This window comes from Capra hircus, chromosome 17 (genome assembly GCF_001704415.2).
Source record: "Capra hircus breed San Clemente chromosome 17, ASM170441v1, whole genome shotgun sequence".
Taxonomy (NCBI): Eukaryota; Metazoa; Chordata; class Mammalia; order Artiodactyla; family Bovidae; genus Capra; species Capra hircus.
Genome location: NC_030824.1, coordinates 1,734,244 through 1,758,759, shown reverse-complemented (window position 1 = coordinate 1,758,759; position 24,516 = coordinate 1,734,244). Strand labels below are relative to the sequence as shown.

At 53.8% G+C, this 24,516-nt stretch overlaps 1 protein-coding gene across 1 annotated transcript; it reads right to left on the bottom strand.

Annotated features, from left to right (window-relative positions):
• PES1 (pescadillo ribosomal biogenesis factor 1) lies at positions 1,525–14,760 on the bottom strand. Its single transcript, XM_018060977.1, has 15 exons — positions 14,654–14,760; positions 11,984–12,063; positions 10,845–10,998; positions 9,622–9,731; positions 8,052–8,223; positions 7,849–7,938; positions 5,776–5,892; positions 5,608–5,682; positions 5,371–5,460; positions 5,097–5,227; positions 4,846–4,971; positions 4,534–4,718; positions 3,782–4,086; positions 3,487–3,648; positions 1,525–2,028 (listed from the first exon to the last, which is right to left on the bottom strand). Exons 1-15 carry the CDS (start codon positions 14,675–14,677, stop codon positions 1,945–1,947), a joined length of 1,905 nt encoding a protein of 634 aa, XP_017916466.1. The 5' UTR covers positions 14,678–14,760; the 3' UTR covers positions 1,525–1,944.

Genomic DNA, 24,516 nt, shown 5'->3' with positions numbered 1-24,516 from the left:
GGGATTCGAGGGTGCCTGGGGAACGGGGTGGCGTGGTGATGGTGATGGCAGCCCAGCTCTGGGGAGGAGGCGGCTACTCTAGTTGCTTATCTTCAATGGAAGGTACAGCCTCTGGCTCCGGAGCTAGTGCAAACTGGGGACACGTTTTTTTTTTTTTTGCATCTGAACTGAGAGGAGTAGGGGCTGACCCCACTTCCCCAAGGTCCCCAGCAAGGCACAGTGCATCAGGATGAGGGCACCCTATTCAGGATCTGACTTTTCCAGTCCTAGGCTTTCCTCCTTTGCCCCAGAGGATAAGCCCAAGGAAGGGGACTCATGACTGCCTGGAGCTGGGAATGCTCAGCTCCAGCTGTGGGCAGTGCAAAACCAGCTGGTCACCCAGTGGGGCATAAGCCACGTCAGAGCCCCACTGCCCCCGCCATTACTGGGTGACTCTGGAATGGGGAAAATTCCACATCAGCATGACTGCCAGCAACTTTTCCGTATCTGATGGGCTTGCTGGCTCTCCAGCCTCTACGGCGCTGGGGTGCACACCCACCCAAGCACACTCAAGGTATTCCCTCGGGCTGCACTTTTGTTCCAGAGGCCCTGACAGTAGAAGACCACCACCCCCTCCCTCCCTACTATGAAGCATGTCAGTGGAATGGCTCTCTTTGGATACCCACAGCGAGGCCCAGGAGCCCAGGCTTCTCGGCCTCAGCCTGAGAGCCTGCCCAAGCTCCTGCCTCCCCCTGCACGTGCTGGGTCTCAAGACACTGCCCTGAAGACTTCTGTAGAGCCCAGATGCTTCTACAGAGTGAAGGGCGTAAGGCCAAGGCCCTCAGGCACCTAGATTTGGGCAAGTAGAAGCCCAGTTCCAAACCTCCAGGTCCCCACCCTGGCCCTGCTCCTGACAGCACGTGGCCTACAGTAGACAGAGCGGGGCTGGGGCAGGCGGTGGCTCAGAATCTCCCTGCCTGACCGGGGAGGGATTGAGTGACCAGTCCATGGCCCTGGCTCTGCCACGGGGCACTGGCAGTCCAGATGGGGCACTGCCAGAGTCAAGTGGAAACTGGAAGGATGGCCCGGCCCAGGTTATAAGCCAGGCTGCTGGCAGAGCCACGCTGGGGCCCCCGGCAGCTCTGCCCACAAGCCCGCCAGGTAAAGCCGTGGCCCCTCCACTCAGGCCCCACAGACGCGTAGACACTGGCTCTCGCCTCCAGGGGAGACTGCAGCAGGAAGTGGCAGTCATGCTGGGGGTTCGCTGAGCGCTTTGCCTACCAGACACGCCTAGTACTAGTGAGTCTCTAGAGCGTCACTGAGCCCACTACACACCCCCGGGACAAAGGCGCCCGAACTTCCACTCTCAGCTTACACGTGAGGAAGTGTTTCACAGAGCAAAGGTCTCCAGGCTGGAATGTGGGGTCCACGGACATCCAGAGGCGTCTGGGCAGTGACCGGCCCCTCTCAGTGAGAACCGAGGGCTGGAGCCCAGGGTACAAGGTAGCCCTTCTCCAACCCCAGGAAAGCTTGTGAACACAGGACTCAATTGGCTGCACAACTCCAGCTGTTTATTAACAAATGCTTCCCCACCTTCTGCCCGTCACACACGGGGCCAACCGCGTGTGGGGAAGGGGGTGCGGAAAGCCAGGGTGAATGGGAGCAGTCAGGGAGGGGCAGGTTGGGCTCCCCCACCCCCATCCCGTGGCACTTGGCTCCTGGGAGCCTGATGTCTGGCCAGGCACAGAAGCCTCTCCTCTGCGCAGCCACCTGCTGGGAGCGCCATCCAAGCGAGGCCAGGGCTGCCTGTAGGCCCAGCCAGAGAGCGAGCGGAGGCCAGGGCCGGCAGAGAGGGGAGAGGGGCTGACAAGCAGTGGAGGCCCGTCGCCTCGCCCAGGCCCTCCGGTGCCTGCGCCCAGCCCCACTGCCGTGAGCTGGCCTCGCCTGATGAGAAGCCACTGCTGCTCACAGTGCTCGCACCTTCTTGGCCTTCCTCTCCGATCTCACAGCCTCGTCATGGGCTTTCCGCTTCTCCGCCAGTTTGTTGGCCTGCGAGGAGGAAGGGGAGAATTAAGCTATGATGGGCGGGAAGAGGGCGGGATGGGGACTCCCCCTTCTACTCAAGGCCACCCCTTAAAAGCAGAGCTTCCAGCTAAGCTAACGGGCAAATCGTCACGGGGAAAAAGCAAATCGATCCAAAGAGCCTCGGGTGAGGAACCGGGTCTTCACTCTGCCTTTATGACTTACTTCACGGGCCGCCAGCAAGCCGGGAGGACCGTAGGCCCTCAGGGCCGAAGGCCACTGCCCCACTGACCCGCTCTGCCTGGCAAAGCAGGGGCCTTTCAAACCTTCACCAGGAGCTGCGGGAAGGGTCGGCCTGGAGCAGTCTTTTGCCTGGGCCATTTGGCATGATCTACTTCCAAAACAGGCAGGCCTTTCCACCTGGCAATTACACGCCTAAGAATTTACCCTGCAGAGAGGCCCTTGGAAGTAAGGCGGAGAGGTGCTCAAGAATGTTTCCTGAGAATGACTAGAAAAGGGGGACAGTCTAGCCCTGTCAGCGGGCACTGTGTGACGCCATGGACGGCTCACACGAAATGACAAGCACAGCAGAATGGTCTTCAGGCAGACCAGACCCTGGAGACACTCTGGGTGTGAGTCCACCCACCACCCCCAAAAAGCAAGCACTACAATAAAGAGAGCGCCAGGAACTTTTTGGTTTCCCAGTGCACATGAAAGTTCCGTTTGTGCTACGCTGGTGTCTATTAAGCAGTGTGTAGCATCGTGTCTACAAACACCATCCATACACATTCTTTGAAAGAGACTTCATTGCTGAAAAAATACTACCCACCATCTGAGCCTTCAATGAAGTCTTTTAGTGATGGTAACATCAAAGAACACTGATCACACATTACTACAACAGATAATAATTATGAAAAAGTCTGAAACAGTGTGAGAATTACCACTGTCACTGGTGACGGAGAGACATGACATGAGAAAATACTGGGAAAATGGTGCTGAACAGACGTGCTCCACACAGAGCTGCCACAAACCTTCCCTTTTCTACAAACACCGCATCTGTGAAGCACAGTAAGGCGCAGCGCTGTCTGCGTGGCACGTGTGTGTGTGCTGAGTCGCTTCAGTCGTGTCCAACGCTCAGTGACCCCACGGACTGTAGCCCACCGGGCTCCTCTGTCCATGGGATTCTCCAGGCAAGACTACTGGAGTGGGTTGCCATGCCCTCCTCCAGGCTGCACAGCGTGATGCCCCCCAAATAACACCCACGTTATTACATGCACAAAAGAACACTGGGGGGCTGTCAGCACAGACCACCGAGCAGGCAGTGCGGCCTGAGCCACCTTCCCACCCCTCAGGCTCTGCTGTACACAGCACTCTTAGAGATTTTCCCTGGCCCAGAGTCCGCCCAGGAGAGCCACCAGGCCAGGAAGCTCATCTATGAGGCCCCACCTGGAGCCTCAGGCTGGGAGGTGGGGCGGGGAGACTCACCTCGCGGACTCTGCGCTTCCTGCCGAACATGATCTTGTTGTAGAGGTACTTCTCCCGCTTCTTCATCGTCATGATGGCCAGGCGCTTGGCCTCGCTCTCCTCCTCCTGGGCCAGCCGCTGCTTGTCCTCCAGCTTCACTGTGCCTGCCATCACCCTGGGCTTCTGGGGACACAGGGAGGACGCTGCTGGGGACAGGCTGACGCCACACTCCACCTCCCGCCCTCCTGGCACCAAGACGGCTGGGGGGGGTGGGGCGCCGCTTCTGGGGCTGAGACCCTGGTCCACGCCCAGGTACCTTCCCCTCCAGCCTCTGCTCCTCCGGGGCGGTGAGCTGGGCCTCCGTCTTCCCCTCCAGCGTCCGCTCCTCCGGGGCAGTGAGCTGGGCCTCCGTCTTCCCCTCCAGCGTCCGCTCCTCCGGGGCAGTGAGCTGGGCCTCCGTCTTCTCCTCCAGCCTCCGCCCCTCCAGGGCGGTCAGCCGGGCCTCTTCCTCCTTCTCTGAATCAGCCTCCATGTCCTCCTCCTCCTCCTCTTTTTCTTCCTCTTCCTCGCCATCACCGTCGTCTTCCTCCTCATCCTCCTCCTCGGATTCATTCAAGTTTCCTACAAAGAACAAGAATTCTGTACCCTGGGATCTGCTCTTCCCCTCGCGGTGTGAGAACCTGCACCCCTACAGACCTTTCAGGCAGAGCAGGGCTGGCTCGGCCACGGCCCCCCAGCACCCCCCCCCCCCGGGCCCAGCTGCCTTCAGAGCAAACTCCAGGCCCCCCACCCCTCAGCTCTGCTGCCTCCCACAGAAACTTCCAGACCATTTTGCTCAGCTACGCTGGACACCAATTGACACGTGAGTCTAGAACACAAACACCTCCTCCTCCTAAGCCGTGTCACTCCGAGGAGGGCTTACAAGGTTTTGTGTCCCCACTGACTGCCCAGTTCTCTGGAGCGTGCCACCTCCGTAGCCAACCAGGGAAGCGGCCAGCTGAGGCCTGGGAGCCCAGGAGGGCCTGGAGGAGCCTGCCCAGCCCGCCTGGTCCAGCCTCCTCCACGCACCTGGGTGCTCGCCCCGCTGCAGGGCCAGGAGTTTCAGTTTCTCTGGAGGCACATAGTCGCCTTCCTTCTCTGCTACGAAGGGCGAGAGGTGTGGGGGCAGCTGCACCCCGGGGAAGTAGTCCGCCACAGGGAGGAGGAGCCGGGCATTCACTGAGTCAAACACCCACTGGGGCTGCACGTAGTACCTGGCGGAGGGCGAGAGTGGAGAAGAGTCACGGGCCCCCCGAGGACCCGGATGCAGGGCCCTGGACGCAGACCTCCGCCCCCAGAAACCCAAACACGTGGAGGAAGAAGAGCGCCTCGGGGGCCTACCTGCCGATGACCGGCGTCTGCTGCCCAGGCCGGTCGACAATCTGGTGGGTGATGCTGGGGTCTGTGACGTCATAGGTGGCCCCGATGCACAGAGATTTGTCCCAGGACACGATCCCCCCAAAACTCCTACAGGCACAGGGGGAGCCCACGAGGGTCCTCAGGCACAAGCTCACCCTCCCAGAACACACCTGTTCGCCCCCACAGGGTCCCCAGTCCAGAGTGGGACCCAGCCGGCACGGTCAGGCCCCCACCTGATGACAAAGGCCAGGGCCTCGCGGGGCACCTCGCGGTTCAGGAAGAACTTCAGGCCCTCGAAGAGCTTCTTGTGCTTCTCCTGTGCCTCCAGCTCCTTCCTGCGGTCCTCCTCCTGTGCCGCTATCTCCTGCCGAGAAGAGGGGCCGCTCACGCTGTCGCGCCCGCTCGCACCCCCACGGGAGGCAGAGGCTGGAGATGAGCCCCTCCCCAGCTTCCTCCTAAACCCCTCAGGGCCCCCGGCCCGCCTCCAGAAAGCCGCGCAGCGCTCACCCCATCAGCAGGAAACTCGTCCACCTCAGCTTCCTCCTCCTCCGTGGGCACCACCACGCGGGCCAGACTGGCACTGAGGGCGGCCAGTTTCTGTGGAAAGAAGCGGGGCCGTAGAGACGCTGCTTGCGGGCGGGGGTGGGGGCAGCGTGGGGAGGGGGAGCACTGACCGCTCTGGGACGGCCGTCGGTGGGCTTGGGTTCTGGGGGACGCAGGGCCAGCACTGGAAGCCCCTCTCACCTCCAGAGAGCTCTCTGAGTCCAGCGCGTAGGCGTCTTCGCTGGTCTTTGCTTCTGTGTGGACCTGACTCTCGAGCTGGGAGGCGGGGTGGGGACGGTCAGAGAAGGGAGGCCCCAGTCCCCACCTCCCTGCGGGCAGAGAGGCTGGGCCGCCGGGGGACAGGCCTACCTTGGGCGGGTAGTGCAGGTTGAGAGACTGGTAGAGGCGGAAGTTGACAAAGCCCAGCAGCGTGGTGTAGAACTCGGTGAACGTGGCCATGACCCTGTAGTCCACGTCTGTCGGGTGCTGCGGACACAGCAGGCGTGCAGGCGGTGTCAGTGCAAGGAGCACACGGACAGCCACCCGGAGTGGGGGCTCTGGCTGCCCTAGGACCAGGTGGGCCCTGGGGGCTGCCCTGCCTTCAGAGCTCAGCCTCTTGGCAAGAGTCCAGGAGGTCCCCACCCAGGAGCATCCTGGGTACCAGTCAGGCTCTGGACAAGTGTCCCAAGGGTTGTCCTGGAGGCCAGGGCCAGATCCCCGCTAGTGGTGAGAAAGGGAAGCCTTTGTCTTGAGGTGCCCAGTATTGGCTGATGCCCACTGCCCCCTCATTCTGCAGGTCAGACTTCCACCCTGCAGAGGCCGCTCACGCCTGCTCCACCGCCCCGCTCACAATTTTCATTTACTGTCTTCTCTGGGGCTAGCCCATAAGCACCTGGGTGACAGTTGGGCAAGGCGGCCCTGGAACCACCCACCTGCCTGGATAGGGGCAGTTGGGGCAGTGGGTGGATGGCACACTGCACCCACAAGCCCTGGCGGGACCTTTGGGACCAATACTCAGACTCTAATGACCCTGCCTCAGGCTCAAACCAAAGGCATAGTCCGAGGACCTGGGGCAGGCCGGGCGGCCGCCTGGCCCACCCTCAGGGTGCTCCTGAGAAACATTGCCTGCCTGGGCAAAAACAGAGCACAGTCCCACCTGTCCCCTCATTGATACCTCAGTCCTTCCAGAGGCCTGGGGGCATGTGAGTAGGACTCCCCCACGGCCTGGCAGCCCCCCGAACCCCACTACCTGCCTGGGTCCTGCTGCTGGGAGCCCAGCACTGGCTGTGCAGGGGGGGTGGGGGGGCACATACGAGGGCCCCAGCTGTGACCCAGCCCGGGTCCCCCATCCTCCTGCTGGGCGGAGGCAGCGGCAGTGAGCTGGCCAGAGAGGAAAGAGGAAGGGGCGGCCCGTGCCCTCCCCCGTGCCCCCAGCACCAGCTGTGTAGAGGCCAGCCCCCATAGGGCCCTATTCACCCCCGCGGGACAGACAAAGGCCAGTCTGAGCAGCGCGGGGGTGGGACATCAGAGAGCAGGAAGGAGAGGGAGGGCTGGGGAAGGAGGGAGGGCGGGCAGGAAGGAGCAGGGAGAGGAGGGACAGGGCAGGGCAAAAACAGGGAAGAGCACGGACTCGCACACGCCGGCTCCCGGGGCAGACACAGGGGCTCTGGGGGCCAAGCACCTCTTACCCACGGAGGCTGCCACCGATCCCCACTGCTGGGCCTCGGAGGGCTTCCAGCCAGCAGCCCCCCAGCCCAGCCCAGACTAAGGAGCAGGGAGGGACCCAGCGGACCCCGACTATGAGCTCAGGCTGGAGCACCCGCTCCCCGGCCAGCAAACCCACCATCTAGCCAGGTCTCTGATGAAGCAGGAAGCGGGCCCCACACGGGCCCACCGCACGAGAAATCAGTTGTGACCCTGCGGGGCTGACAACCCCCATCTGGAGGCCAAGTCAGCATTTCCCCTCATGGATCCTGCCTCAAACCCCCCCAGTCTGAAAAACAGAGAAAGCAGAGTGAGGAGGACCCCACGGGTTGGAGGCAGGCTGGGCTCTACGTAAGGCCATGCACACAGGCGCACTCGGCCTGGCCACTGCTCACTCTTCTTTCCGCGACCCCTGTGGACCAGGCACTGTGAGAGCTCTTCTCCCTCAAATCCTCACGACAAAGGCTTAGAAGTGCAGGCGCCTGATTAAACGCGGCACAGAGAGGTAGGGGAACGTGCCCGAGGCCAACTAGCCAGCAGGTACGGCAGCCAGGCTGGCTCAGGCTCCTGTTACCACACACTACCCCCACCCTCACCACCCCACCAGGCCGGCACTCAAGACCCCAGCTGGTTCTGCAGGACACGACGATCCCCTCCCTGCCCACCCCCTCGTCTCCGTCTAGGAACTGGAGAGGGAGCCACGGCCCGGCACAGACCCTCCCCGGGGGAAGCACTCACGTCGTGGGAGAAGGTGTAGGGCGTGATCCACACGATCGGCTGGCCCAGCACCTCGGCCTGGTAGTAGATGCCTTTGATGGACAGGAAGACCTGCGGAGGAGCGGGAGGGCGTGTGAGGGCCCCAGGTGGCGGGGGGATGGGGCGGGCGGGGGAACGTGTGAGGCCCCCGGGTGGCGGGCGGGCCGGCTGGCAGCCCGGCTCACCTTGCGCAGGGCGCGCGCGGCGATGACGTAGTGCATGAACTCCACGGCCAGCCGGCGGCACAGCTGGATGGTGTGCACGTGGCACTTGCCGGTCCGCGGGAAGGTGGAGAAGAGGAAGCACATGGACAGGGCATCGTCCAGGTCGCGCAGCGCATCGATGAACGTGGGGTACCTGCGCGGCCGGGGGGCGGCGCTCATGAGGCCGCTGCGCCTGGGCTCCCGAGGGGCCTCCCACCCCGCTGCCCCCGCCCGTCAGCCCCCCCAGAGGCCCCATTCCCTGCACCAGGCCCGGCCAGGCCACCACCATCTCCCAGACGGGGAGCCGGGCCACGCCCCGGGGGCTGGCAGCACCGGCTTCCCCGTGGCCTTGGGAGGAACTGCGGAACCAGGAGGAGCCCACTTAGCTCTGAGGGTCAGGAGGGGAGGCCGAGCCTTCGGACACAGCCTGAGAGAAAGGCCCGCGGGGGCCTCGCGCCAGACAATGGGAGAGGCACTCGGCTTCCGGGCGCAGAGGCCCGCGCCTCGGGCAGCCCCTGGACGTTTCCAAGTCCCCTCACTCTCCACCTCACAGAGCACCCCCACCACCGAGCCCTTCCTAGAAACACCACACGCCACTCATTCTTGAGCCAAGAGGGGGTGCTGCAGAACGGGAGCACCATCACACGGCCACCTGGTGCGCCTGTGAATCCAGACACTGCTTTTTGCTCATGCACCTTTCTTTCATTCCTTCCACAGGACAGCCGTGTCACACTCGCCAGCTCTCCGTCAGCGAGGAGCCCCTCAGAGCAGCAGCTGTTCTTGGGCCGCCCAGCTTGCGGCCGCAGGGCTGGGGTGAGAACGCCTTCCGTAGAGCTCCCAGGCTGGGGCTGCTGCTCAGCTGGCTGCCCCAACTAGGGAGACCAAGTCCATCTGGCTCGGAGCTGAGCGCTCCCGGGCCAACAGCCCCCAAGAGAAAGACAGACGTTCAGGGAGCCCCGGGTTTCTGAATCTCACCACTGCTGCCAGTTTGGGCCAGGTTATTCTGGGCGGTGGGGGCTGCCCTGTGTGCCACAGGGGGCTGGGCAGCATCTGTGGCCCCTAAATACTAGGAGACCCCCCTACCATCCTAGTCATGAGAACCGGAAGTGTCTCCAGGCACTACCAAGCGTACCCCCGATTTAATCAGTGACAGAGGGGGACTGTGGAGAAGGATGGGCAAGAAACAGCTGATGTCAGAGGCGTCGAGCCACACTGCCAGGACTGACCACGCACGTCCGTGCCCCCCCAGGGCTCTGGCTCTCTCTCACCACAGGGCCTTTGCACTCCCTGTTTGCTCTTCCTGAACTACACTTACCCTGGCTGTCTCAGGTCTGCCCTCAGACACCTCCTCTGACCAGCTTGTAAGTCACATGCGTCCTCCAGTTCCCTTCACAGAGAGCATCCCCCACGGCACTCGTGTGGACATGCAACCATTAGAACAACATGGAGTTGTTTCCCGGTCTGCTTCCTCCAAGAGGAGGCCAGCTCTGGGGGTGGGGTCTCGGCCATGTTCCCCACTGTGCCCCCAGTGCCAGGTCGCAGCCCCGCTCACCGCTCCTTGACGATGTGGTCGAGCTTGTAGTTGGGCTTGTTGTCCTTCAGACGCTCCACCGTGTTCCACTCACTCTTCCCATAGGCCTTCCGCAGCTTCCGGACGAACACCTGGGGGAGGAGGAGACCGCTGATGTGGGCCAGGGGCTCCTGGGCAGCCCTTCTGTGGGGGAGGGATGCTCGGCTTTGGGGGGACTCCTGAGGCCTCCAGAAGCCAACCACAGCTGTCTGCCGGCACCATCTGCCCCCTCGGCCACCTCCACGGAGCCGTGAACCCAACCCAGCCCGCCACACGGTTGACAGGTGAACAGGGATAAGCACTCAGACGTGCTGACTCCACGTGTTTACATCAAAGTTTAACGTTTTCAGACCTATTTTCCAACTGAGAAGTGAGGCAGGTCAGGGCCAGGAGGTCAGGCCAGAAACACCAGCCTGTGTGTCCGTGAAAGCAAGCCATGGACCCACATGTGGGGCAGGGACACAGGGGAAAACACACTTGGGGTCAATGGTGGCCCCGGAAAGTCCTCTTAACTGACCGCTGCCGCCCTCCAAGCACTTCAGGGCGGGCCTGTCCTCTGTGCTCCCCAGATGCTCGGAGGCCCCCTCCACTGTGGTCGTGAGCAGTGACCAGTCCCACGAGGGGCCCACTGTCATTAACTCAGGAGGCCACAAACCCCAGCTGCACCTCGGTGGGCTCTGTGGAGAGGGCCACCAGCAGCTGCACCCCTCAGCCTGGCCCTGTCGCTTGGCAAAGGCTACAGTACCAGCAGTCACTTTCAATTATTTGCGGTTGGTATAATTAGATCTCTATTTTCCCTGGTATTTAAGCATTTAATGGTTTCTATTTGCAGAATGAAAAGCCTGATCTCCTGGGAGCAATTTCAGAAAGAACCTGAATCAGATGGGGTTCTTTGAGCAGAAAATACACCAGAGAGACCCTGAAAGACTACAATCTTTGCCTCACAGGCAATTAATTTACTTTTTCCCAAAAGAACTAGGGGAAAGGTATGACAAGCCAAGTGTTAATCATTGGCCAGGTTCTGTGTAAATGATTCCCACACAGAAAGAGCTCAGTCAATCCCCCCGACACAATCTGGAGGGAGAATTACCTCACGCTTTGTAGAGACTTGCTCACAGAGATCAAGCAACCTGCCTGAGATCAGTGTTAGCAGGTCTCCATAGAGCTGGGAAGGGCTCCCGGCAGGCCCCGGAGCCCAGCCTCACCTTGTACTCCCGGAACTTGTTGACGATGGGTTCGTGGAGGAGGAACTTGATATCTTTGATGAGGTAAAAGGTTCGGGCAGCTGTGGAGCCCTTGTTAACCTTCTTCTTGTGTTTGGGTTCATGGGGATAGATTCCTTTCAGGATGCACAGCCGCCTGGAAGACAAATGCCATTCCTTCTATCAGCAAACTTTGCTGAGCACTGGCCATGCTGGACCTGGAAAACCACAGTGAGCAAGGAGCACAGGAGCCCTGCCCCTGGGAAAGCGCACATCCTCAGGAAGGAGCCTGACCACCACAAGGTCCTGACAGACACATGCAGAGTGTCCAGAGCACCAGAAAGGAGACTAGCAGGAATACGGACGGGGGCCGACTGCAGGCACCTCTTTCAGCACGGGGAGCCAGGAGAGGCCTCGCTGAGAAAGCAGGGCCGACTGCAGGCACCTCTTTCAGCACGGGGAGCCAGGAGAGGCCTCGCTGAGAAAGCGGTGCTTCAGCCGCACACAGGGACACCTGCACTTCACAAAGACAGCCTTTTTTTTTTTTTTTTTTTAACAAATTGGAGGTCTGAGCAACCCTGCATTCAGCAAGTCTATCGGAGCCAACATCTGCTTACTTCGTGCCTCTGAAACATTCTGCTAATTCTCACAATATTTCGAACTTTTCCTCATTATTATATTTGCTATGGTGATCTGTGATTAGTAATCTTTGATGATGCTATTACAATCAATTTTAGGGCATCACACTGGTCTAAGATGATTAACTTAATCAATAAACACTGTACACAGCGTTCTGATGGCTCCACCCGACTGGCTACTGCCCAGTCTCTCTCCCTCTCCACGGACCTTCCTACTCCCTGGGACACAGCATTGATATCAGGTCAATAAATAACCCAACAATGGCCTCTAAGTGTTTCAGTGTCTAGAAGGAAGAGTCCCACATCTCTCACTTTAAATCAAAAGCTAGAAATGATTAAGCTGAGGAAGAAAGGGGTGTTGAAACCTGACAGAGGTCGAAAGCTAGGCTTCTTACACCAGTCACTCAAGTTGTGAATGTAAAAGAAAAGCCCTTGAGGGAAATTCGAAGAGCTACTCCAGTGAACACCCAAATGGTAAGAAGGCAAAATGGTCTTACTGCTCACCTGAAGTCGGCCAGGCTCAGCTGCAGCTTCTTCCGGGCTTTATTTCGGGTGATGTAGTTGGTGGCAGAACCTCGTTCATACTTGGGGAGGAAAATCAATTCTCCATTAACAATGGCTGCAGTGACAGACAGCCACTTCTGGACATTCCTCATGCAAAAGGCGACGACTGTTTGGACTCATGGCCAAGAGGCCGCGGGGAGGGAGCATGCCCGCATGGTCCTTACAGCTGTCGGCACGGAGGACACACACATCTGTGTGATGCGGGCACCGTGAGGTTGCTGTGGATCGGGTGCCGCGCCAAGCCCTCAGCAGTAGCCCTAAGCATCGACCATGATGATGACTGACTTGCACACGTTACTTCATTTAATCCCCACAACACTGTGACGTGGGTGCCATTAAAATTCTCATGTCACACGGCGGGAAAACAGGCTCAGAAAAATAACCTACCTGGGTCACACAGCTTTCTAAGAGCTGGGGCTGCATTCAGACCTAGGTCCAAGTCCAGAGCCTGAGTGCCTCGTCCACTAAGCCAGGGTTCTCAACTTATTTTTCATTATAACCAGCCTTTCCACCACTGGAGGGCTTGTTAGACCTTTTCTCCCCCTTCATCACCCTCTCTCACAGCCTCCCAAAATGTTAACACCGTAGACATGGTATAGCTCTCTTTATGTAATGTGGTCCTTCAGAGGGGCACACATCATTGTAATATCAAACATGTCCCCCAACCAATTCCTGTTCCCTTGGAGATGACACTGTCTGGTTGAAAACGCACACTCTAAGCCACACAGCCTCCCTCCTTCCCCAGTCATTCATTCATTCAAGAGACAACCATAAGACCTATACTATGTTCCAATGTTTATTTAGCTAGATGCTAGGAGGTAACAAAAGACAAAAGGCCTGGTCTCTACCTGCCCCCGAGGACCGTGTGGTCTTGTGCGATCACCTGGATGTGTGCAGCGCTAGATGCTGCCTCGCTCAAAGCTCTGTGTCCCAAGAGACCAGGAGCATGCCATACCAGCTCCCTACAATGTCACCAGTGAGGTCTTCTGCTGGATTACGACAGCATAGGCCTCCATGGCCAGGTCCAGCTCTGAAGGGATAAGCCCGTAGCCTCCTAAGGGGTATGTTATGACTAACCCCAAAGTCACAAAACACGCCCTGCCTTCATTCGTAACCTTAAGGCATTTATTACCTGTCTAAGGGATCAGGCTCACGCCAAACCCTGGGGACACAAAGATGACTTTCTGCTTCACTGCCCTATGCCACACTGTCACCATTCTTATCTTCAAATCTTAAGGAGATAATCAAAGATAACTGGGGTGACTTTCCTCCCCAGGTGTACAGGGGGATGGAGTCTGCACTTGGGGCTGTTAGGTGCTACTGGCACCTGGTGGGTAAGGGGTCAGGAACGCTGCTAAACATCCTACAAACACACAGCATAAGCCTCCCCTCAACAGTTATCTGGCTCAAAATGTCAAAACGGTCACAGCTTTAAAAATTGCCATGATCCACTGACATGTCTGCATCTGTGTCTCAAGCTCAGGTTTGCTATGTTGTATCTTTATGGCTCCAATTGCAGGCACTTTCTAGGTGCTCAAGGCCTGCTGGGTTAAAAACAAATTGGCAGTCAAGACCCGCCTGGGTGGTCCCAAGCACTCTCCCAATGCAGGGGGCCCAGGTTCGATCCCTGGTCAGGGGACTAGATCCCACATGCAACTAAGTTCACATGCGGCAACTAAAGATATCACATCCCCTAAAGAAGATTCCTCAAGTTGCAACTGAGACCAGGTGCAGTCAAGCAAACAACAACAAATCTGCTGTAGAAACTTGTGAGCTGAAAGAAACAATTGAGGCCACTATATCTTCCTCATCCCCTCTCTAATCTCTTCCTACAACCAAGAGGATTCTCCATACAGCAACAAGAACAACTCCTTGAAAAATAAATCACATTCTCTCCCTTTAGTTGATTCTTACTGCACTTTGAATAAAATCCAGTTTCCTCTCTGTGCCTGACAGCCTTGCATGACCCGGTCCCTGTTCCACTCCAACTTCACCAGATGCCACTCTTCCCTTGGTTTGCTTCTTCCTGGGCCATCCTGATATTGTTTGATTTCTTGCACACAATGAGCCCTCTCCATCTAACGACCTTGGCACTTAGACTTCCCCTGCCAGGCTTGCTTGTGACCATCTTATTTGATTGTTTAGTGTCCAACTTCCCCACAAAAACTGAACTCCGGGAAGGCAGGGACCACATCTGGTTGTTTATGTCTCCATCCCCAGTGTCTAGAACCAGGCCTGATTCAACAGAAAAAGGGAGCCACTAGTCTCAGAGACGATGAACTCGACAAAACGGTGAGCTCTACATAAGGCTCATGAGGCTTTCAGTAATGAGTTGTCCTCCAGCTCGGCCTGTTTTGGGGTGAAGCTTTGCCTGGTAACCTCAACTCCCTTTCACAGCTCTACCCCAGGTTTCTTTTTCAGATTTCACAGCGAGTACTGCCGTCCCGGCCCCTCATTGGATCCCTTCTGGCTGCTGTCTCTTGTCGTGTTGATCCCAGCCGCTTCTGCACCCACGACGGTCCAAGGCCGGGGAACCCCCAGGCTCCATCGCTCCCGTCCCCCACCTCCTGGGGCAGCCCCAGCCCCCTGCCCCGGCCTCTCGCCCATCACCTTCTTCTTCTCCAGGCCTCCCATGGCTCCACGCTGGATGGTGTACAGGCGCCGCGCGGACAGACACCGCCACTTCCTTCCACACGTGCCCCGAGTAGGACCCCGAGGCCCCCACGCCGCCGGCCTACGCGGGCTGTCCAACTAGGTGCCTGAGCGAATCTAGGAAAAGATGGAACATTTCTCCTGAGATTTACAACTAAACCGTCTGAAAAAAAATAGCTAAGACTGACCTTTCGGGCTCTTTCCTATCTATGAGCCTCTTACAGGCATTTTTAATGTTTAAGCAAAGGCGGATATTCGGGCATTTTTATAATCATCATGATGACGCGCTCTTGACGTCTAGAGCCCCGTTGCATGTTGGGATGGAAGGGGGCGGAAGGCTTAGAGGCGGCGCAGCGCCTTCTGGGATGCAGAGGGGAACCGCGTTCCGTGGTGAGGGAGCGGGTTGCGTTGTTATGGTAGCGGTTGCTGGGCGTGGTCGGAACTAGTCTCGGTCGTCTGAGAGGCAGCCTGGGCGGTAAATGAGGGTGCTCTCTCTTCGCTATTGGCTTTGCTTTGTGTCCATTGGCTGTTACCCGGTATACGTAGAGCACAAGCCGACTTTTTTCCTCACGAAGGTGGAGAGATTCGAGAGGCCGCTTATACTTTCTGAGCCTTAGAAGAGGGTTGAAAAATGACGAAAGGCCAAGCGGAGTTACAGAACTTGTGTTCTGTATATTTTAAATGCCCATTTAGGGACCTCCCTGGCGGTCCAGTTGTTAAGACTCCACGATTCCTCAGCACCAGATGCCGGTTCGATCCCTGGTCGAGGAGCTAAGATCCTGTATGCCCTGGGGTGCCACCAAAAAATAAAAATAAAACGCACATTTAACACGTTTTGAAGAAGAAATTCATAGGGCCTGGACTCCATCTTAGGCCTGTTCATGCTGATTATGCCCAGCCACCTTTCCAATAGACTCGGAACTCTGTGTTTAGTGCCTATGAAAACAACAGAAGGATAAGGCCCCCTCCAGACAGGGGAGCCTTGAAGATCGTATCTAGGTTACTCATCGCCTAAGAGAAAACATACACTAATCACCCCTTCCTCCAGACAGGGGAGCCTTGAAGGTCGTATCTAGGTTAGTCTTTGCCTAAGAGAAAACATACACTAATCACCCCTTCCTCCAGACAGGCCATACATTTTTCTGTGTGTAACCTTGGGTTTATAGATTATTGGCCAATTGTTTGACTGTTTGAGCACAGAGCACGTGAATGATGGGGCTATTGGGATTGTATTTTCCTTGGTTTATGTAAGTCTCAAGGAATTTGGAGTGGTGGGTTCAGACACGTACACATGGGGTATAAAAGATTTTCACAAATGCTGGTCGGGGTCCTTGGCTAAGAGGAGACTCTGCCTTGGGCGCGCCGGTGTAATAAACTGCACTCCACTATCTGCCTTGTCCTTCTGAGTGAGTTTGTTTCCTGGACTGCGTGGCTACAACAGTTTGAGCTTTTAATACGTATACACAAATTTCGTATTGTGTTCTCACAGGATAATTACAAGATTTATACAAATATACCAAGTGGTGTGGTCTGGGAAATAGATAAAATTTGTAAAATTTGATGTTTTCTTCCTTCAAGCTTCTAAACTCCATTAGGATTTTGCCTCAAATTTAAAACTTTGAGGCCCTGTGAATGTGACGTGACCCAAGGTCGTGGTTATAGACGCTCAATCGGGTCCAGCTGTTTGCGACCCCATAGACTGTAGCCCACCAGGCTCCTCTGCCTGAAATTTTCCAGGCAAGAATACTGGAGTGGCTTGCCATTTCCTCCTTCAGGGTATCTTCCTGACCCAGGGGTCCAACCCACATCTCCTGCACCTCCTGCATTGGCAGGCGGATTCTTTATCACTGCCTTATCCTGGTCGTAGAACTCACCCTTTAAAGGTAAATGCAGACATTAAGCAGGGGCCAGTGCTTGTTATGAAAACTGTGTTTCATTATGTACTCTCTTTGAAAATTAGCATGTATTTACTTACTCTGGGCTGCACTGGGTCTTAGTTGTTGCTCGTAGGCTTCTCTCTGGTTGTGGCGCTGTAGGTTTAGTTGCTCTGAGGCACACAGGATATTAGTCCCGGACCAGGATTCAAACTTGTGTCCCCTGCATTATGAGCGTGGAGTCTTAACCACTGGACCCCCAGGGAAGTCCTCTATCATGTACTTTTTGAAAAATATAATTTTATTTATTTGCTTTTGGCTGTGCTGGATCTTGCTGCTGCCTGGGCTTTCCTCTAGTTGTGGGGAGTGGGGGCCACTCTCTAAGTGTGGCGCACGGGCTTCTCATTTCCGTGGCTTCTCTCGTGGAGCATGGGCCCTAGGCTCTGCCGGGCTTCCGTGGTTGTGTCTCCAGGGCTCTGGAGCACAGGCCCAAGAGTTGTGGTGCAGGGCCTTAGTTGTTTCGCAGCATGTGGGGTCTTCCAGGGTCAGGGATAGAACCCATGTCTCCTGCGTTGGCAGGCGGTTCCTTACCACTGAGCCCCCAGGGAAGCCCTAATATATACTTTTAATTAAAGCTAAAATAAAGTAAAAATCTAGTTATTCTACAAAGCAAAAAATAAATGGAAACTGGATAGGGAAAGGTGACTCAAAGATTTTGCAGGAAATTGCCAGACAGGTGTGAGGAAAACCAGAGTGATGTGGTGCTCACAGCAGAAGACTGAGGAGTGCTGCAGAAAGGGGGAAGAGAGAGGGAAGAAGGGCAGAGACTGGTGCCACCATGAAGGAGCTAAGGGGCGCAGAGGTGGCAGTCTCTGTCACAAGTGTGTGTTAGATTAGGGCCCACCAGGCTCCTCTGTCCATGGGATTCTCCAGGCAAGACTACTGGAGTGGATTGCCATGCCCTCCTCCAAGGGATCTTCCCGACCCAGGAATTAAACCCATTTCCTGTGTCTCCTGCTTTGCAAGCGGATTCTTTACCTGCTGAGCCACCAGGGAAGCCCAGTCTCTATCACATCTCTGTTTAATTCATCAGTCTGATATTTGCAGAAACTGAATTTATTATAGAGGATGACTGTAGATTACTGTGTACTCAAGCAAGTAATAGCCCTGATCACAATTGCTATGCTTGAAATTGTTTCATTGCTAGAGCAAATCAGCAAGAATACTGGAGCGGGTTGCCATTCCCTTCTCCAGCGGATCTTCGAAACACAGGGATCAAACCGGGGTCTCCTGCATTGGCAGGTGGATTCTTTACTGGCTGAGCCACCAGGAAGCCCTAGGTATATGGTTTCCTGAAATTGATTAAGCAAGTGTATTCTTTTCCATCCACTTAGAAAAGAGGATCAGAGACTTCTCTGACCGTCCAGTGGTTAAGACTCCATGCTTCCGTTGCAGGAGGCAGGTTCGATCCCAGGTTGGGGAACTAAGATCCTGCATACCTTGAGGCCAAAAAAAGAGGATCAGAAACAGTTCTCATCCTCGTGGAACTGACAGTAATATTCATCTAGTTTTATGTTGGGGCTATGTTAACTCTCCTGCTTTCCGTCATAATATTAGTCTGAAGAGATCTAGATCGTAGGAAGAGCCCACAGGCATTACACTGATCTGTTATACTGATATCATGCTGATCAGGCAGGATACGTAAAGACAGGGCTCTGAAGCAGGTCCTGCCTGCAGAGCAAACAATGCCCCACTTGGACCATCCGATCCAGCCGACACTGTGCTGTTGGTGGAGTCAGTGGAAGGAAAGATGCAGTGTGGTGCTTATGGCAAGCCCCAGCGCGTGAATCACAAAGCAGAAGTCTGGACTTCTCGGGCAGGTCATGCCATCTACTGCAGAGATGTATACACCATTGAAGAAAGCCCTCCTGGCTTGTCACTGAGCCCTGGTAGAAAACAGGTGGGCTTTGGGGACCAAGTGCAGAACTGCCCAAATATGAGTTGGGTTCTTTTGGACCAAGGCATAAAAGTAAATGGATCCAGCAGAGGTCAATTTAAATTTGCAAAATGAAGCATAAAATTAGTATGAAAGGGCTGGTTGAGACAAAATTGAAATCAATCAACTATGATATTTGATAAACCTTCAAAAAGATGATACTAAGATTTTGGTTTCTACTAAGAACAATTAAAATTAAGATGTGAGTGAGTCTTTGAGCAACTGGTAAAATAGCTTCACTTTTAACTTAGTCTCCCAGAAGACCCCCAAGCGGCTTAAAATCAGTAGACCCTCCAGAGCATGGAATGACTTATTTAAGAGCACCAGCAAAAGTACCTGCAAAGTCCACACAAGTGATGAGATGATCATTTTAAAGAAATTCCTCCTTTAAAAAAAATACTTTATTTTTTTAGAACAACTTTGTTGTCTAGTCGCTCAGTCGTGTCTGACTCTTTTGCGACCCCATGACTGTAGCCCACCGAGCCCCTCTGTCCATGGGATTTCCCCAGCAAGAATACTGGAGTGGGTTGCCATTTCCTTCTCCAGGGGATCTTCCAGACCCAGGGATTGAAACTGCGTCTCCTGCATTAGCAGGCGGATTCTTTACCGCTGAACCATCAGCGAAGATCTAGAGCAGCTTTAGCTTCACATAAACATTGAGTAGATAGTGCAAAGAGTGCCCATGTACCCCACAGTCAGTTTCGCTTATTGTTACTATTATTTTTTTAAACCTGTGGGATGTTAGTTCCCTGACCAGGGACCAAACCTGGATCTTTGACGGCGGCAGAAGCGAGAGCATAGAAGCTCTTAATATTAACATCTAACAGTATGGTAAATGTGTTACAATTAATGAGCGAATATCAATACTTTATTATTAATATACATTATTCAGCTTTCCTTATTTTTTAACCTATTATCCTTTTCTCCCTTCTATTCCAAGACATGCTGTTACATTTAGTTGTCATATCTCCTTAGGCTGTGACGGTTTCTAAGATCTTCTTTGCTTGTGATGACTTGACAGCTTTGAGGCGTCCTGGTCAGGTATTTTGTAGAATGTGCCTTCTCTGGAATTTTTTTTTTTCAACTCATGGTTAAACTGTGGGTTGGAGGAGGCGAAGTGCTATTTTCATTGCGTCCTGACAAGGGTGTGCGCTGTCAACATGATGTATCGCTGTTCATGCTGGCTTTGGTCATTTGGTCAAGGCAGCCCTTGTCAAGTTTCTCCCCTGTAAAGATGCTCTTCCTCCCACCCCTTTTTCACACTGTAATTTTTGGAAGGCAGTCACTCGGAACAGCCTACCCTTAAGAACTGCGGAGTTACGCTTCCCCTCCTTGAAGGCAGAGTATCCATGGTCATTACTGGAAATTGTTCTGCGTGAGAGATTTGTCTCTCACCCATATGTCTTAGTCTGTCCAACGGGTACAACAAAATCCCATTCAGTTCAGTTCAGTTCAGTCACTCAGTCAGTCTCTTTGCGACCCCATGAATCGCAGCACTCCAGGCCTCCCTGTCCATCACCAACTCCCGGAGTTCGCTCAGACTCACGTCCATCGAGTCGGCGATGCCATCAAGCCATCTCATCCTCTGTCATCCCCTTCTCCTCCTGCCCCCAACCCCTCCCAGCATCAGAGTCTTTTCCAGTGAGTCAGCTCTTCGCATGAGGTGGCCAAAGTACTGGAGTTTCAGCTTTAACATCATTCCTTCCAAAGAAATCCCAGGGCTGATCTCCTTCAGAATGGACTGGTTGGATCTCCTTGCAGTCCAAGGGACTCTCAAGAGTCTTCTCCAACACCACAGTTCAAAAGCATCAGTTCTTCCGCGCTCAGCTCTCTTCACAGTCCAACTCTCACATCCATACATGACCAGTGGAAAAACCACAGCCTTGACCAGACGGACCTTTGTTAGCAAAGTAACATCTCTGCTTTTGAATATGCCATCTAGGTTGGTCATAACTTTTCTTCCAAGGAGTAAGCGTCTTTTAATTTCATGGCTGCAGTCACCATCTGCAGTGATTAGTAGCTTATAAACAACAAAAACTTACTCCTCACAATTATGGAGACTGGAAAGTCCATGACCAAGGGGCGGACAGATTTGGCGTCTGGAGAAGGCCAGCTTTCTGGTTTATAGACGGCCAACTTTTCACTGTGTCCCACTATCCCGTAAGACTGGGTTATAGTCTAATGTCACTTAATTTTATTGCTCAAAATATTCCAGCTTTGGCCACTAGGGGGCCCTTTCAGCTTGCTTTTGTGTCTTTTTGACATTATCCGTGTATGTGTGTGTGTGTGTGTGTGTGTGTGTGGTGTGTGTGTGTGTGTGGTGTGTGTGTGTGTGTGTGGTGTGTGTGTGTCTGTGTGTGTGTGTGGTGTGTCTGTGTGTGTGTGTGGTGTGTCTGTGTGTGTGTGTGTGTGTGTGGTGTATCTGTGTGTGTGTGTGTCTGTGTGTGTGTGTGCCTTATAAGATGCACCAGACTCATCTTGCATATTTCTTGTCCTAGTCCTGGTATCAGCCATACTAGGGGAAGTGAAAGTGAAAGTGAGTGAAAGTCGCTCGGTTACTCCGCCTCTTTGCGACCCTATGGACTATACAGTCCATGGAATTCTCCAGGCCAGAATACTGGAGTAGGTAGCCTTTCCCTTCTCCAGGGGATCTTCCCAACCCAGGGCTCGAACCCAGGTCTCCCGCATTGCGGGCAGATTCTTTACCAGCTGAGCTATCAGGGAATCAGCCCGGTTCCTTTCATATACCAGAGGAACCTGGTTTCTTTAATTGGAGAATGGTTATTATAAACCAAAACCTAGGCATTTGGTAATCTTATTGCTACTGTGGTATCTTTGCTTCTAGACTCTCTCAGCTGACAGAGCAAAACGTTATGTTTGTGTATACTATTTTGTTGTGTACACACGTACTTGTCACTAGCTCTGGATGCAACCATCTATGTCTGTACTAAGCTAACCTTGAACTCATACTGATGTGTCCACCTCTAACCCATCACCACACGGATCATTCCAGCCTCCTCCCTGTGCTTATCTGTAAACCCCTCTCCAACAGCGAGAAACCTGCCCTTTCTCTGCAGTCTGCCATCATTTAATTGTTCGATTCTAGTACATACGTCTACTAGCCTCCCGAGAAACCTGCATGCAGGTAGAGAAGCAACAGTTCAAACTGGACATGGAACAACAGACTGCTTCCAGATTGGAAAAGAAGTACATCAAAGCTGTATATTGTCACCCTGCCTATTTAATTTATATGCAGAATACATCATGTGAAACGCCAGGCTGGATGAAGCACAAGCTGAAGTCAAGATTGCTGGGAGAAACATCAATGACCTCAGATGTGCAGATGACACCACACTTATGGTAGGAAGTGAAGAGGAACTAAAGAGTCTCTTAATGAAAGTGAAAGAGGAGAGTGAAAAAGCTGGCTTAAAACTCAACATTCAAAAAACAAAGATCATGGCATCTGATCCCATCACTTCATGGCAAATAGATAGGGAAACAGTGGAAACTGTGAGAAACTATTTTCTTGGGCTCCAAAATCACTGCAGATGGTGATGCAATTCTGAAACTAAAAGACGCTTACTCCTTGGAAGAAAAGCTATGACCAATCTAGATAGCATATTAAAAAGCAGAGACATTACTTTGCCAGCAAAAGTCCATCTAGTCAAAGCTATGGTTTTTCCAGCAGTCATGTATGGATGTGAGAGTTGGACCATAAAGAAAGTTGAGCATCAAAGAATTGATGCTTTTGAACTGTGGTGTTGGAGAAGACTCCTGAGAGTCCCTTGGACTGCAAGGAGATCCACCCAGTCCATCCTAAAGGAAATCAGTCCTGAATATTCATTGGAAGGGCTGATGTTGAAGCTGAAACTCCAATACTTTGGCCACCTGATGTGAAGAACTGACTCATTGGAAAAGACCCTGATGCTGGGAAAGACTGAAGGCGGGAGAAGGAGGGAATGACAGAGGATGAGATGGTTGGATGGCATCACCGACTCAATGGACACGAGTTTAAGCAAGATCTGGGAGATGGTGAAGGACAGGGAAGCCTGGCATGCTGCAGTCCATGGGGTTGCAAAGAGTCGGACACGGCTGAGCTACTGAACAACAGCAACAACAATGTCTACTAGCATCCGAGTTACCAATTCTTGCCCTCATGATGTAGCGGCTATGTGCAGGTCCTTTTATTCTTACAGACCCAGCCAGCACCCTTTTCCTCACTCTTTTTCAGATATTTACTTATTTATTCGGCCATGCCAGGTCTTAGTTGTGGCACAGGGCGTCTTTGATCTTCATTGTGGCGATGCGGGATCTTTAGTTGCAGCATGCAAACTCCTAGCTGTGACATGTGGGATCCAGTTCCCTGACCAGGGATGGGACCCGGGCCTCCTGCATTGGGAGCAGGGACTTAGCCACTGGACTGCCTCCTCTATCTCCTTCTTCTCCCTTAACATGTCTTCTATTTTGGGGGGCAACCCACATGTGTTCAGTTCAGTTCAGTTCAGTCGCTCAGTCGTGTCGGACTCTTTGCGACCCCATGAATTGCAGCACGCCAGGCCTCCCTGTCCATCACCAACTCCTGGAGTTCACTCAGACTCACGTCCGTCGAGTCGGTGATGCCATCCAGCCATCTCATCCTCTGTCGTCCCCTTCTCCTCCTGCCCCCAATCCCTCCCAGCATCAGAGTCTTTTCCAATGAGTCAACTCTTCGCATGAGGTGGCCAAAGTACTGGAGTTTCAGCGTTAGCATCATTCCCTCCAAAGAAATCCCAGGGCTGATCTCCTTCCGAATGGACTGGTTGGATCTCCTTGCAGTCCAAGGGATTACTTACATCATTTTTATAATTTTAGATTAAGTATGAACATCTTTCTACATTAAATGGGCTCTAAGATTTTAATGTGAAGGTGAGGATGTTAGTGACTCAGTCGTGTCCGATTCTGCGACTCCGTGGACTGTAGCCCGCCAGGCTCCTCTGTCCATAGATTCTCTAGGCAAGAGTACCGGAGTGGGTAGCCATTCACTTCTCCAGGGGGTCTTCCCAGCTCACTTTTAATTAAGAGAATGGATATCCGGTGTGTGACCGTACAGTCATGCGTTTGTTATATTTGTTCTCCTCGTGCCACCTTCATGCATTTATTTTTTCACCATTTTTTAAAAAATTGAAGTATAGTTGATGTACAATGTCGTATAAGTTTCAGGTATACAACACAGTGATTCAAAACTTTTAAAGGTTGTACTTCATGTTTAGTTCTGACAAAATATTGGCTATATTCCCTGTGCTGTGCAATATGTCCTGGTTCATATCTACAATTTATTTTTCTTTCCCTGCTGGATTCCTTCTTAGGCTGTGTCCTAGCCCAGTCATTCTGAGACCACTAAGAACAAACCTTTAGCCTAACAGAATCAGCTCAGTTGATCCACTGAGATGAGGTGGAGGAACTGTGGGGGTCTGACCACACACAGAGAAAGGTTATTACAGGATTTGGGTGAAGGGTTGGGTTAGGTAAAATGTAAACCAAACAGTATTTTTATTTTTAATTGTTTTGGCCACACCGCATGAGGGATCTTAGTTGCCTAACCAGGGATGGAACCTGCACCCCAAGCGAGGAGTTTTAACCACTGGACTGCCAGGGAAGTCCCAATCAAGCAGTATTTTGGTGGGTTTAACACAGCCCAGGGCTGCATGAGAAGGGTCAGCTTGAGGTCTGGACAGCAAAGTATCCTGTTTACCCGAAAACTACAAAGTTGAGACAGGCAGGGACTGTTGAGTCCGGAAAATACATACTGGAGCAGCTTCCCTTGTCAAAGTGACTTGGCGCCTCCAAGACTGTGTCTTTTTTACTAACAGTTTCAAACAGCAAATTATGGATGGCTTGTGGTTTTAGGGGGGAAAAGAAATCCCAGTAAAAAAAAAAGTAATAGTCACTCAAACAGCATGGTTACTGGGACA

Excerpts from the sequence above, each read along its gene's own strand:
- PES1 (XM_018060977.1), bottom strand. The coding sequence starts at position 14,677 with ATGGGAGGCCTGGAGAAGAAGAAG. Across the intron at positions 4,972-5,096 it reads GCCCTGGCCTTTGTCATCAG|GAGTTTTGGGGGGATCGTGT; the intron begins GTGGGGGCCTGA and ends CTGTGCCTGTAG. Across the intron at positions 4,087-4,533 it reads GCAGCGGGGCGAGCACCCAG|GAAACTTGAATGAATCCGAG; the intron begins GTGCGTGGAGGA and ends TGTTCTTTGTAG.